Source organism: Trachypithecus francoisi, unplaced genomic scaffold (genome assembly GCF_009764315.1).
Source record: "Trachypithecus francoisi isolate TF-2019V2 unplaced genomic scaffold, Tfra_2.0 Lachesis_group5, whole genome shotgun sequence".
Lineage (NCBI taxonomy): Eukaryota > Metazoa > Chordata > Mammalia > Primates > Cercopithecidae > Trachypithecus > Trachypithecus francoisi.
Window position 1 is genome coordinate 102,296,021 of NW_022681470.1, and position 12,168 is coordinate 102,308,188.

The 12,168-nt window shown below is 47.9% G+C and overlaps 1 protein-coding gene across 1 annotated transcript in view; it reads left to right on the top strand.

The window, feature by feature from the left end:
* ZNF697 (zinc finger protein 697) overlaps nucleotides 1-9,843 on the top strand; it is a 29,431-nt gene extending 19,588 nt beyond the window's left edge. Inside the window, exons 2-3 of the mRNA XM_033197102.1 lie at nucleotides 3,124-3,386; nucleotides 5,131-9,843. Coding sequence (XP_033052993.1) covers nucleotides 3,161-3,386; nucleotides 5,131-6,539 — 1,635 coding nt within the window. The 5' untranslated portion in view covers nucleotides 3,124-3,160 and the 3' untranslated portion in view covers nucleotides 6,540-9,843. The remainder of the gene's footprint in view (nucleotides 1-3,123; nucleotides 3,387-5,130) is intronic.
* Nucleotides 9,844-12,168: the final 2,325 nt, after the last annotated feature.

A 12,168-nucleotide genomic window follows, 5' to 3' on the forward strand; every position in this document is an offset into this window, starting at 1 on the left:
TAGTTTTAACATCTTCTATCATGTTAAAAACAAAGTTGGTTATTTTTCTGATTAAAAAATACCTGTTTATGTAGAAAATACAGATGTACAAAGAGGACAAGTCTTCTCAAACTATATACCAGCTTCTGGTTAAGAATGTGTGTACGGGAGCTAGACTTGCAAAAGTATGTATCCCTGCTCTGCAGTTTATAATGTGTATGACTTCGGACTAGTCACTTCTGTGCCCATTTCCTATCTGTGAAGTTGGAAATATCCTACTTTATTACGTTAACATCAAATGAGTTAATAGCTGCAAAGCCCCCAAAGTGACCAAGATGCTTAGTATTTTAATAAACTTCTGATCTTCCTCTCTGATCTGTGTATACATGTGTAAGTATACATGTTAGTATGCATATAAGCCAAAATGAAGTATTTTTCAAACCAGCTGCTTTTCATATAATTGTATCGTGATCACCTTTCCTAACCTCTAAATAACCTTCTCCATTACCTGACAACTGCCTAAAACCCATGATGTGCTAGTGTGAATGGAACTGAATCCGTGTTACTGGGCATGCAGATTTCCAGATTTGCACTAACATAATGCATTTTTAAACAAATTTTAGTTGTTGTCCCATGAATGGTATCTGGGTGACAGGAACTTCAAGCTCTTTTCAGAGCACACTTAATCCTCCCTCCCCTAGTCTAAATGAAAATAAGGATCAGGAAGTACTACTCCCTTCGGAGCTCAGAACCTGCCTTAATTCTGAGGCAGCACTGTGAACTCTTCATATGTCAGCCGTAAGTGGGGAACTCACTCTGGCTCTCCCCTTTCCCTGCCTTTAAATCTAGCGAACCATGTTTCCACATTTAATATCTGATATCTCGGTTCCCAATAAATCACAAATCAGAACATTCTGGTGTTCTATTATTGCTATGTCTGAGGTGCCCCCTAAGAAGCCTGTCCCTAAAAGGGCTTAGAAGTGAAGCCCTGCTCCCTTTTTCCCAGATTGGACTCCTAAATCCTGTCCCTCAGGATGGAGTGCTGCAGTCCCTTTTGTGCCATGCTGGGTACTGTACCTTGCCATTTTAGTTTTAGGAGTTTCTGATGACATGCTTATTTAACTTTATTGACACAGAACCCTCCTGCTGGTCTCTGATTGGTAGAAACCATTGATTGGTCCCCTCTTAACTCCCCCTGTCCCCTGCCCCCCACCCTGCCAACGCCTGCAGTTTTTCACTACTAGCAAATCAATAGGTCATGTTTGATGACCCTACTCTTGCCTATCCACTTGCAGGTGTATTATATATGCAGACTCAAGGGATGTACTTGTCCATTGTATCTGAGCTCCAAAGAGGCAAGATTGATGGGCAGAAGTGATTTGGGGTCAGTAGTCACGGAGTATACCTCTTAAAATGTTTACAGCTTTAATGAGATTTTTCTCCTACTGTCTTAGACAAGAAATCTCCAAATGTTGGAAACTTGGCATTTTAAACAGTATACATTCTAAAGGAATTCAACTGCATTTCAGGACCTGTTGACTGACCAACCTCAGACACAGTCATATCCTAAGACATTAAAGGAAAGGGCTTGATGTTCCCTCTAATTTAGGGAGTATATCATCATCTCTCAGAAAGAGTCTAATATGGTGATGCATCTGCCAAAATTACAGAGTGGGTGGCACGTCTTTGGGGTACGCTGGAATGGCATCAGGACTTAAGAGGAAAAATGTGTGTATTACATGCTTGTAAAACTCAAAGCATCAGTTACTGTCTGCAATATTTTCCAAAGTGCTTTTTCATTAGTTTCCTTCTAACACCCTCCCTGTGAGAAAGGTTAAGTAGCATTACCCTTCTTCCACTCATGAGGACACTGGAACAATGAGAGGTTAATTGACTTGCTTTGGGCTCTCTACAGTGAGGCTGACCCAGCTGGAATTTCCAACTTCCGCTGCCTGGAACTCCAGCTTACCATTCCAAAGGCTCTGTAGAACCAGGGCCACCTCAGAGAAGGCCTCCGCAGAGGCAAGAAAAGCTCCCAGCCAAGAAAGGGGCATCTTGCTCAGCCATGTTCTTGCTGTTTGGGGACTGCTGAGGCAGAGAGCTAGTCTCTTCAAAGTTATAGTCCAAGATCCTCGACCTAGAAACTGTTTGGCTGCCTGGAGCTAAGCTGTAGGAGTGATGGATGGCAGAAATAAATTATTTTTGGCTCAACTGCTCAGTCTTGGCAGGGGGCCCTTTAAATTTGAAATGTTATCCTGACATCTACAAAAGGCTTAGGAATCTGATGTCATTTTCTCCCTATGATTCACATGTTGGCCTTTTCTGTAGAGGGGTTACCAGTTATCTCTGGTGTATGTTCCTGTTAAGGGTTCTCTGCAATTAGGATACTGTAAAATATGTAATTAGGATGATAGAGATGGCTTCTAATATAGAGGGTCACCTGTACCTCTTATTCCTGACCCCACGAGGCCTACTTGAATCACCTTGGCTCACTCCTCCCTACAAAGCAGATCCTTACTACAAAGCCAGGTTGGTGGTGCTGTTGGTGACATGGTCTCAGACAAGAAGTTACTATACTTGATGCTTCTGTTATACTTGTGTCTTGATGTACTTTTTCTCTGGCTCCTTAAATTAGCCAACATACTTGCATGATAACCAAAATACTTGCAAGGTTGCTGTGGGCTGGAGAACAAGCTTAAATTAATAAGAGTATGAAAAGCATGGAACTTTGAGGCAGCACAATTGCTTAATCCCCGCTCTGGTGCTTATAAGTTATGTAGCCTTGGGCTAGTGGCCTCTTCTTTTTGAGTTTTGCATTTTCTCACCTGTAAAAATGGGAACAGCTACTTCACTGTTAAACTAGAAAACAACACTAATAGACATCCATATCATACCCAGAAGATCAAGATTTGGTCCAGTGAGAGTTGGCATCCAACCTCATAGTGAGGTTGTCACTGTTCTCCTGCCACCCAGTCCACCCTCCTTTGCACTCACTTGTTTATTTTAAAATGTGGAGTGAAGTGGAGGTTTGCCATCTGGGGCTTGGAACTCTGTACATTTTATTTGACTTGGAAATTAAGACTAGACGTGGTGAGGGGATGAGACCAGACTGACATGACCTTTCTTTGTGTTTTTCTGGAGCAGGGATTCCTGGTCACCTCCCTTGCCCTTTTCTTCCTGGATGAAACAAGAAGATAATCAGGGTGTCTGTGCACACCAGGACTCGGAAGACAAAGGGATGGGTTCCGATTTTGAGGACTCTGAGGACAGGGAAGGGGACCCAGAAGAAAGAGAAATGGGCTCTAATCCACAGGACACAAACAAGAGAGAAGGCCATCTGGAGCCAGAGATGGGCTCTAACCCACAGGACTCAAGGCACAGGGAAGCAGTGCCTGACACCTGCACAGGTGAGGAGAAAGCTGGGATTTCTATGCAACTTGCCCCATTTACACTTACTTCTAGCTCCTCTAGAATCCTAACCAGGGACAGCATTCTCTGTAAGGGAGTTACCTAGAGAGGACCATTAAGCGGGATTCTGTACTGACTTGCCTTTCTCGTGTTAGCCTGAAGAGATCCTTTTCTTCAGCCCAGTCTGAGGTGAGCTGTGAAGAGGCTCACTCAGTGGCATAGTACTTTACAGTGTAGAGAATGCGGCTATAAATGAACCCCTGGAACAACACTACAGTAGAATTAACCAGGTAGTATTAGAATCCACCTCACAGGGTTTCTGGGAGTTAAATGAGTTGCTGTGTATAGAGTTACTAAGCACAGTACTGTGCAAATAGGAAGTATCCAGATGTTTACAGTTATGTTCCCATCTCCCTTTGCAGATAAGTCAACTCAGTGGTAAGTGACCTGCCTAGGTTCATGTGGCTAATTCCCAAAGTGCCCATGGCCTCTGCTAAATGCCTTACTCTTACTGACCTGAAAGAGAGAACGCTGGGCCTCCACCCACCTCCTTGTTTCCGTCTTTGGGCATTCATTACTGCTCAGTGCATGCTCTGGGGACAGAAATGAGCTAAAATACTTTATGGCTAGGACTGCGAGGTTACATTCCTTCCCCGTGACACAGTCCCAGACTCCCTGCTGCCCTCCTCCGCAGTGCACACAAGCATGTGAAGGAGGGCACATGTGAGGCCTTTCACATCTCAGCATCTTCCCTCTGCTTGGGGATACGCAGCCAGAGACCAACAGGTGTGTGTCCTGGACCAGCGTCTAACCTGGGCTCACCAGCTCTAGGTTCTGTAATCTCTTTCTCTATTCCCTACTACTATCCTCCTCCCTGACCCATAGTAAAGTCCTGAAGGTGAGTTCAGTTTTTTGGTTCACCATAAGCTGTTTCAGACTGACCAAATGTACTTTAAAAATTAGTCCAGGGGGCCGGGCACGATGGTTCACGCCTGTAATCCCAGCGCTTTGGAGGCCGGGGTGGGCGGAAAACGAGGTCAGCAGATTGAGACCAGCCTGACCAACATGGTGAAACCTCATCTCTACTAAAAATACAAAAATTAGCCAAGTGTGGTGGCATGAGCCTGTAATCCCAGCTACTCAGGAGGCTGAGGCAGGAGAATCGCTTGAACCCAGGAGGCAGAGGTTGCAGTGAGCCGAGATCGCCCCACTGCACTCCAGCCTGGACGACAGAGCAAGACTCTGTCTCAAAAAGAAAGAAAAAAAGAAAAAATTAGTCCAGGGCCTGGTTAGGCCAGGTGGTCTTTCTCAGGTTGGCAGACTGTTCTTGTCTTTTGAGACTAGAATCTGAAAAGGCATTGGTAGCTCTTGGAGTGAGTAAACCTTTTCTCCTGCGCTCTTAGGGAGTGTCCCACCTGGCACAGACTTGACTATCCTGAACACAGGCAGTCAGGCCTTCAGATGGCTCTGCTAGGCAGTGCTTCGGGTCCAGCTAGTGGGGCCTGGGCCTGAGGCAGCTGCCTGAAGAACTGGTGGGCAGAGGGGTCAATGAGTGCACTTTCCTTTAGGCCTTTCCCTGCAGGATCCAGTTGAGAGAGGCTCCACTCTCAGGGGGCCTTGAAGGGGCAGGGATCCTAAGTGCCTGGGGAAGGGTATCACAGTTTTATTACTGAGGTTTCCTCTGGGCTTACCTTTTGAATGCCAAATATCGTAATCCCCCACTGCCACCTTTTTCTGTTGCAGGCGGACAGCTGAGTGAGGAAGAAGGCGTTCCTGTCCGTGGGGAAGAGGATGCCCAATCTGGTGTAGCTGACATGGCGATGTTCCCAGGACTGTCTGAGTCTGACAGCATATCCCGGAGCCTCCGGGAGGTGGACGAGAGTGCTGGGAAGAACCGGCAGGAGGAGGAAGAGGAGCAGCCGGCCCCTCCCGTACTTCCCTGGAGGCGACACCTCTCCCTGGGGACTCGGCACCGAGGTGACAAGCCCGCCCACCGCCGCTTCCACCGGCTCCACCACCCCATGGCTATGGACCTCGGGGAGCTGGATAGCCTGGTGGCCAGCATCATGGACGCGCCCACCATCTGCCCCGACTGCGGGGAGAGCTTCAGTCCCGGCGCCGCCTTCCTGCAGCACCAGCGCATTCACCGCCTGGCGGAGGCCGCTGCTGCCGCCAGCCTGGAGCCCTTCGGCCTGGCTGGCGAGTGCGACGCGATGGTGGGCATGATGGGGGTGGGTGTGGCGGGGGGCTTCGGAGCCGGGTCCCCGCTGGCCCGGCCACCGCGCGAAAAGCCCTTCCGCTGCGGGGAGTGCGGCAAGGGCTTCAGCCGCAACACCTACCTGACCAACCACCTGCGCTTGCACACGGGCGAGCGGCCCAACCTGTGCGCCGACTGCGGCAAGAGCTTCAGCTGGCGCGCCGACCTGCTCAAGCACCGGCGCCTGCACACGGGCGAGAAGCCCTACCCGTGCCCCGAGTGTGGCGAGGCCTTCAGCCTCAGCTCGCACCTGCTGAGCCACCGGCGCGCGCACGCGGCTGCCAGCGGCGCGGGGGCGGCAGCGCTGCGGCCCTTCGCCTGCGGGGAGTGCGGCAAGGGCTTCGTGCGCCGTTCGCACCTGGCCAACCACCAGCGCATCCACACGGGCGAGAAGCCCCACGGCTGTGGCGAGTGCGGCAAGCGCTTCAGCTGGCGCTCGGACTTGGTGAAGCACCAGCGCGTGCACACGGGCGAGAAGCCCTACATGTGCTCCGAGTGCGGCGAGACCTTCAGCGTCAGCTCGCACCTCTTCACGCACAAGCGCACGCACTCGGGTGAGCGACCCTACGTGTGCCGCGAGTGCGGGAAGGGCTTCGGGCGTAACTCGCACCTGGTGAACCACCTGCGTGTGCACACCGGCGAGAAGCCCTTCCGCTGCGGCCAGTGCGAGAAGCGCTTCAGCGACTTCTCCACGCTCACCCAGCACCAGCGCACGCACACGGGCGAGAAGCCTTACACGTGCATCGAGTGCGGCAAGAGCTTTATCCAGAGCTCCCACCTGATCCGCCACCGCCGCATCCACACGGGCAACAAGCCGCACAAGTGCGCGGGCTGCGGCAAAGGCTTCCGCTACAAAACGCACCTCGCGCAGCACCAGAAGCTGCACCTGTGCTAGGGTCTGGGTCCAAGGGAGGCTGCCCTCTGGGGAGCCTTTAGGGGGTAGATGTCCTGGGACTGACCCAGGGGAAGGAAATGGGGAAGGGGCGGGAGGGACAATCTGAGAGTGACTGGGGAGCCTTTGGTGTTCGGGGTTTCCTGAAGTGGGAGGAGGGTTGAGTAAGAGTTGTTCTTTCCCGGTGCTATACTTGCCTCCTCTCCATGGAAGAAATGTTCAGGAGATGCGCTTGGGATGATGACTTCCTTAAATACACGCTGTAGGGGGTGAAGAGCTTGGAGGACCAGGCGCTTTGAGGACCTTGAGGAAGGGCAGTTCGTGGGCTGGGGTGGGAACAGGATGGCGGGCAATAGACTAGGGTAGGCCGCGATGGCCTGTAGGAGTCTGCAGGGAGAGGGTATAAATGAGGGCTATGGGACAAAATAAAACCAAGTATAAGTGATTCTATCTTGGTTCCACCAAGTGGTAAGCCAGAGTTTGCCCGGTCTCCGCACATCACCTGTTGTCTCACAAAAAGTAGGGGAACCTTGTCACATAGGAAAGGATATTTAATGTACTTTTCCTTTCTCTGAGCCACAGTTAGCTGCTATTTTGAGGCATCCAAGGGAAAGTGGGCTGAAAAACGCTGCACTCTCATTTCAAGGGGCAATGTCTGGGGTTTACAAATTCATTTATAACTGGTTCTCAGATGTGGGAAATCCTGATTTTGTTCCGGGTTCCTTGCTACTCCCTTGAAAATAATCTAGCTTCATGCTGGGTCAAGGTGGTTTACCTGGATGACCCCCCTTTCCCGCCCTCGCCCGATCCCAGGTGTGTGCCACACCCAGTATTTCTTTCAGGTCTCAACTGTGGTCTTTTAAGTGCAGGGAAAAGGAACAATCACAGCTTTGTGTGACTTTCCTTTTTGCACCTCACCTTGATGTAGGTGTTTCAGGTGAACTTTAGACCATCAACAGTTGCCCAGTGACCTGCTAAAAGTCAACTAGCTCGCAGTTTTGCTGGCCTTTATGTGAGAAATCGAGGGAAGTGTTGACATTGTTGGGATGCAAAACTCCTTGGTCTCATTTGCCTTCGCTTAGCATTTGTTAGTGACTTCCACTAACCCCCACCTCCATGCATATGAGGGATCTAGTCTAAGTAAGAATGTCTTTTTCCTGCATGTGGAGGCACAGTAGAAATCTCAAGGCTCTACCCAGGAGAGCCCAGTCAGGGAGAGGTGTAAATGCAAAATTGCCAAATAGCACAAACAATGAATGTTTTCTGGTTGTTATATAGATGCCAAAATAGCACTTTGATATTTGCAAAGTGCTTTATGCTTTTTAATAATTGTTAGTTGTTTCTCACATCATTGTGAGTTAGATCAGTATTATGACCCCTGTCTTAGGGAAGGCCTGGGAACAGGAGCGTGCAGACTGTCCTGAAGAGAGGCTGAGGACAGTTGTGAATAATTGTAGCCTGACCTTTTGCATTCTCCAGCTCAGCTGCTAGAAAGACTTGCCTGTCATGATTTATATAATAAAATAAGGACACTGAAAATTCTTATGCTTGATGAAAAACTTAAGGCTAGCCTAGAAGGGCCAAACATGTCCTTATTGACAAAGCTGGTCTTTGTCGCCTAATTAGGGTATCCTAGCTGTGTTCTATTTCTAGTAGGGGGCTGTAGTTAGATGACTCTTGTGTAGATTTCAGTTACTTATGCTGAAGATCCCTGCCCTAGGTTAGCCTTTAGAAGTTAGAGTTGTGGAAAGCGGTCTTGTTTTCTTCACTAGTGATTGTTACCCTACACATTTCATGGAAGCATCTTCACAAAATATTGGACACAGTTGAAGGGGGAAAAAAAGCTACGAGATTGTTTTTACAGTTTTAGCAAAGTCTCTGTGGATGCTAGTAATTTATACTTGATCAGTTGTATTCTAGTAAAGAACCTCTTTGGGGACTGTAGGAAAGCATGTTTTTGTGGTTATAAAAACACTTACAAATCCTGATAATTCTGGGCTTGTATAATGCCTGTTGATCTTGCCCTCTGAATCAATTTATTGTTATTCACAAATGCAAATAGGTTTTCAAACTGTAGACAGTTTTGAATGACATTAATTCTCGTTTTCTTTTAGTCAGGAGTAATACAAGCAAAGCAAGTGTCCGTTTTGAATTCTGATTTGTAATCTGAATACTAAGCATATTAGACCCACCTGAAAATAATATAGCCAATTTTTAGGTAATCTTACTGCTTCGTGGGTTTCTTTCCATGTACATCTACCTCTTCCAGCTGTTTTAAGTTCTCTTAAGTCTGTGCCTATGAAATCTCATCCACCTTTTGATTATTCATGGATTGATTATCCGTTTTATTTATTTATTTTTTTTGCTGCCATTGCTATGCCTGGTCTCGTCTGCATCAAATATACTACATATCAGCAACTTTAGAGAATGGGTTCAACAGGGAGTGGAGAGTGAAGCTAATGTAAAATAGTTTAGTGGCAGTGGGAATCTTTGGACTTCGTTTACCTCTCTCGTTATTTCTATTACCATGGATAAGAGAGTCAGCTGCTACTTTGATATCCCTTCTATGAGCAAATTCTTAGCAGAAGAAAACAATCCAGCTACCAACACCCGACTCTATTGGTGCATTTAAAATGTGATTCCATTTTTTCTTACAGTTCTTCAGGGAACTTATCTGCATTAAGTGAGGTTAAATGCATTCAGGAGGTTGTTTCTTCTATCTAGTTTTAGAATAATATTTCTTTGGCAAACCCTGTTAACTGCGGTTCACCCTTGAAAACGTTAATCTGAGGACTTTTCCCACCAACTTGTTAATGATGGTGGAAGCAAGTGTATTATTTGTTTCCTGGAGAATTTGGTGAAGAGCAGTCTTCTTCTGCTGCTCTTTACTAAGCAAAACCTGGAGCAGTTTAAATAGGCTAAATGGTTTTGATTAAATCTTGAGCTCCGAGTTGGAAGGAGAAAATGAGAAGTTAACCCCTTGAGCCATGTGGTCTCTTTACAATCAAGAGACTGTACATATGTGAAAAAATGCAAATTAAGGAACGGTGTTCATAGACAATCTAAACTGTGTTTCTGACGTTTGTGCACATTTTTCTTCACTGTAATGTTATTTTACAGCTGTTTGTTAAAATAGTGAATAATTTAATGATCCTAAAAGTAACAGGTTTTGTGTGTGAGTGTGCTTGTATATGTGAGAATTGCCTTATTTTCAGGTTGTTTTATTTAATGATGGTTCCTTGGACAGCATTCTGGTGTTCAGCAACCAATATGGAATATTTGTCATTAAATCCATATCAGTCTTTTACCATGTCATTCTTCTTTGACACACATTAAATGCCACTCAGCTCTACCTATGGAAGCTATGTTCCTGTAGAACGAGGGTTGACAAACTGCCACATCTGCCCTGCATATTTTTGTACATAAAGTTGCGTTAGAATACAGTCATACCCATACCCAGGCACATTTGCATAGTATCTGTGCTACTTCACCCTGAATTTGCTGTGAGTGGGCCTCTGCCCACATTCCGATTAGAAAAACTATACCTGGGCCGGGCGCGGTGGCTCAAGCCTGTAATCCCAGCACTTTGGGAGGCCGAGACGGGTGGATCACGAGGTCAGGAGATCGAGACCATCCTGGCTAACACGGTGAAACCCCATCTCTACTAAAAATACAAAAACTAGCCGAGCGAGGTGGCGGGCGCCTGTAGTCCCGGCTACTCGGGAGGCTGAGGCAGGAGAATGGCGTAAACCCGGGAGGCGGAGCTTGCAGTGAGCTGCGATCCGGCCACTGCACTCCAGCCTGGGCGGCAGAGCAAGACTCCGTCTCAAAAAAAAAAAAAAAAAAAAAAGAAAAACTATACCTGGTCAACCTGGAATTCTTGAGGTTTGATTAGTTTAAGCTACAGATTTTCTTAACCTTGGAGAGCTTTTTGGATTGTTTGCCTTTTAAATGAAGAGAGCGATTAATTGGAGTGAGGCCTAAGTTCCTGTAGTTTTATAGAAACTCCCCAGGTGATTTTAATGGGCAAACAGGGTTGAGAACTCTGTAGGACCAATTAGAGACCCCCCCATTCTTTCTTGGGGATTACAGTAAGTATAATAATATGTAAGGCTCAAATCTTCTCCTCTGCTGGGGAGTATGGAGGCAAAGGGCAATGCAAGGTGCAACATACTTTGTTTGCTCCTGGTGGGCCACCTTTCACACAGCTGCTCCAAATAATGACTATAATAAGTAAGAGCCAGGAAAAGTACCTGTCTTGGCTGTCCATCTGATGACAATGGAATAAGTGTGGAAGGCTGCTGCTAGCCTTCACCGTCTTCGCCACTCAGTCAGCCTTCTTCCGCTTCTCTCAGATCTTCATTCCCCCAACTCAGCTCACTTAATAAAGCAAAACGCCAGGCATGACTCCTTTGCTCAGCTGCCCTTGGCATTCACATAATTTCCGTCCTCTCTGCCCCTGTGGGAGGGGAGGGGCACAGCTGGCCAGTCTCCAGCACGAATTGCCTAGTGAGTGCTCCTCTCTCCCTGTCACAGCTGCAAGTACCCCGTAGATTGCAGATTTCTTCTGCTAGACTGTGGTTTCAAGGTCATCTCTGCTAACCCAAAGCACATTCCAATAGGTTTCAATTTCCAGCTGCTCCCTTGAGATCCAGGCCACTGTTCACAATGCTCTCTGCATCCAGCCGGTGCCCTGCCTCATTTCAGCAGTCAGGAATGCTCAGCTTTGGAAGCCGGTGAGGTGGGCGGCAAGGTGTTCCAGATACCACGTTGCCCCATGATTTTAAGAAAGTTGAAAAAGGTGTCAGTGTACGTGCAGTGTTCTAGTTGGCATTCCGACACATATATTTGAAGGATTTCCAACCTGAGTAAAGGAATTGCCAGACGCCAGTTCCTGGAGACCAGGGATTCGCTGGAAGCGGTTCCATGCATTCTTTCATTCACTGAAGACACTCCACTGAGATGCATTTCTGAAAGCATCAGGGGCTGAGGTAGGGAGTGGTTCTACCTGGGTGTTCTTGTTTTGTTTTTTTGAGATGGAGTCTCCCTCTGTTGCCCAGGCTGGAGTGCAGTGGCATGATCTCGGCTCACTGCAGGCTTCACCCCCGAGGTTCACGCCATTCTCCTGTCTCAGCCTCCTGAGTAGCTGGGACTACAGGCCCCTGCCACCACGCCCAGCAAATTTTTTGTATTTTTAGTAGAGATGGGGTATCACCGTGTTAGCCGGGATGGTCTCGATCTCCTGACCTTGTGATCCGCCCGCCTTGGCCTCCCAAAGTGCTGGGATTACAGGCATGAGCCGCCGTGCCCAGCCCCGCTTGGGTGTCTGATACCATCTGTGTATGACTGGCTTTCCACAGGCCCCAGGGCTGTGTCTCATTAAGAGCAGAGACCCTGGGAATTTCACCCCTCAGCTGAGTGGGCAAGTGCCGGATATAGTGCTCAGTGCTAGGGAGACAGGCATGAGAGAGGTACAGATGCTTACACATTCCAACACCATTTAAGGGCGAAGGTGAAGGCTGATTTTGTTTCCTGCCAGCCCAACCTGCTTGGGGTGAATGATTTTGCCAACTATAAGTATGAATTTAAGGATTTGGCCTCTGGGGCTGCAGGGGGTGAGAGGTGGACAGGG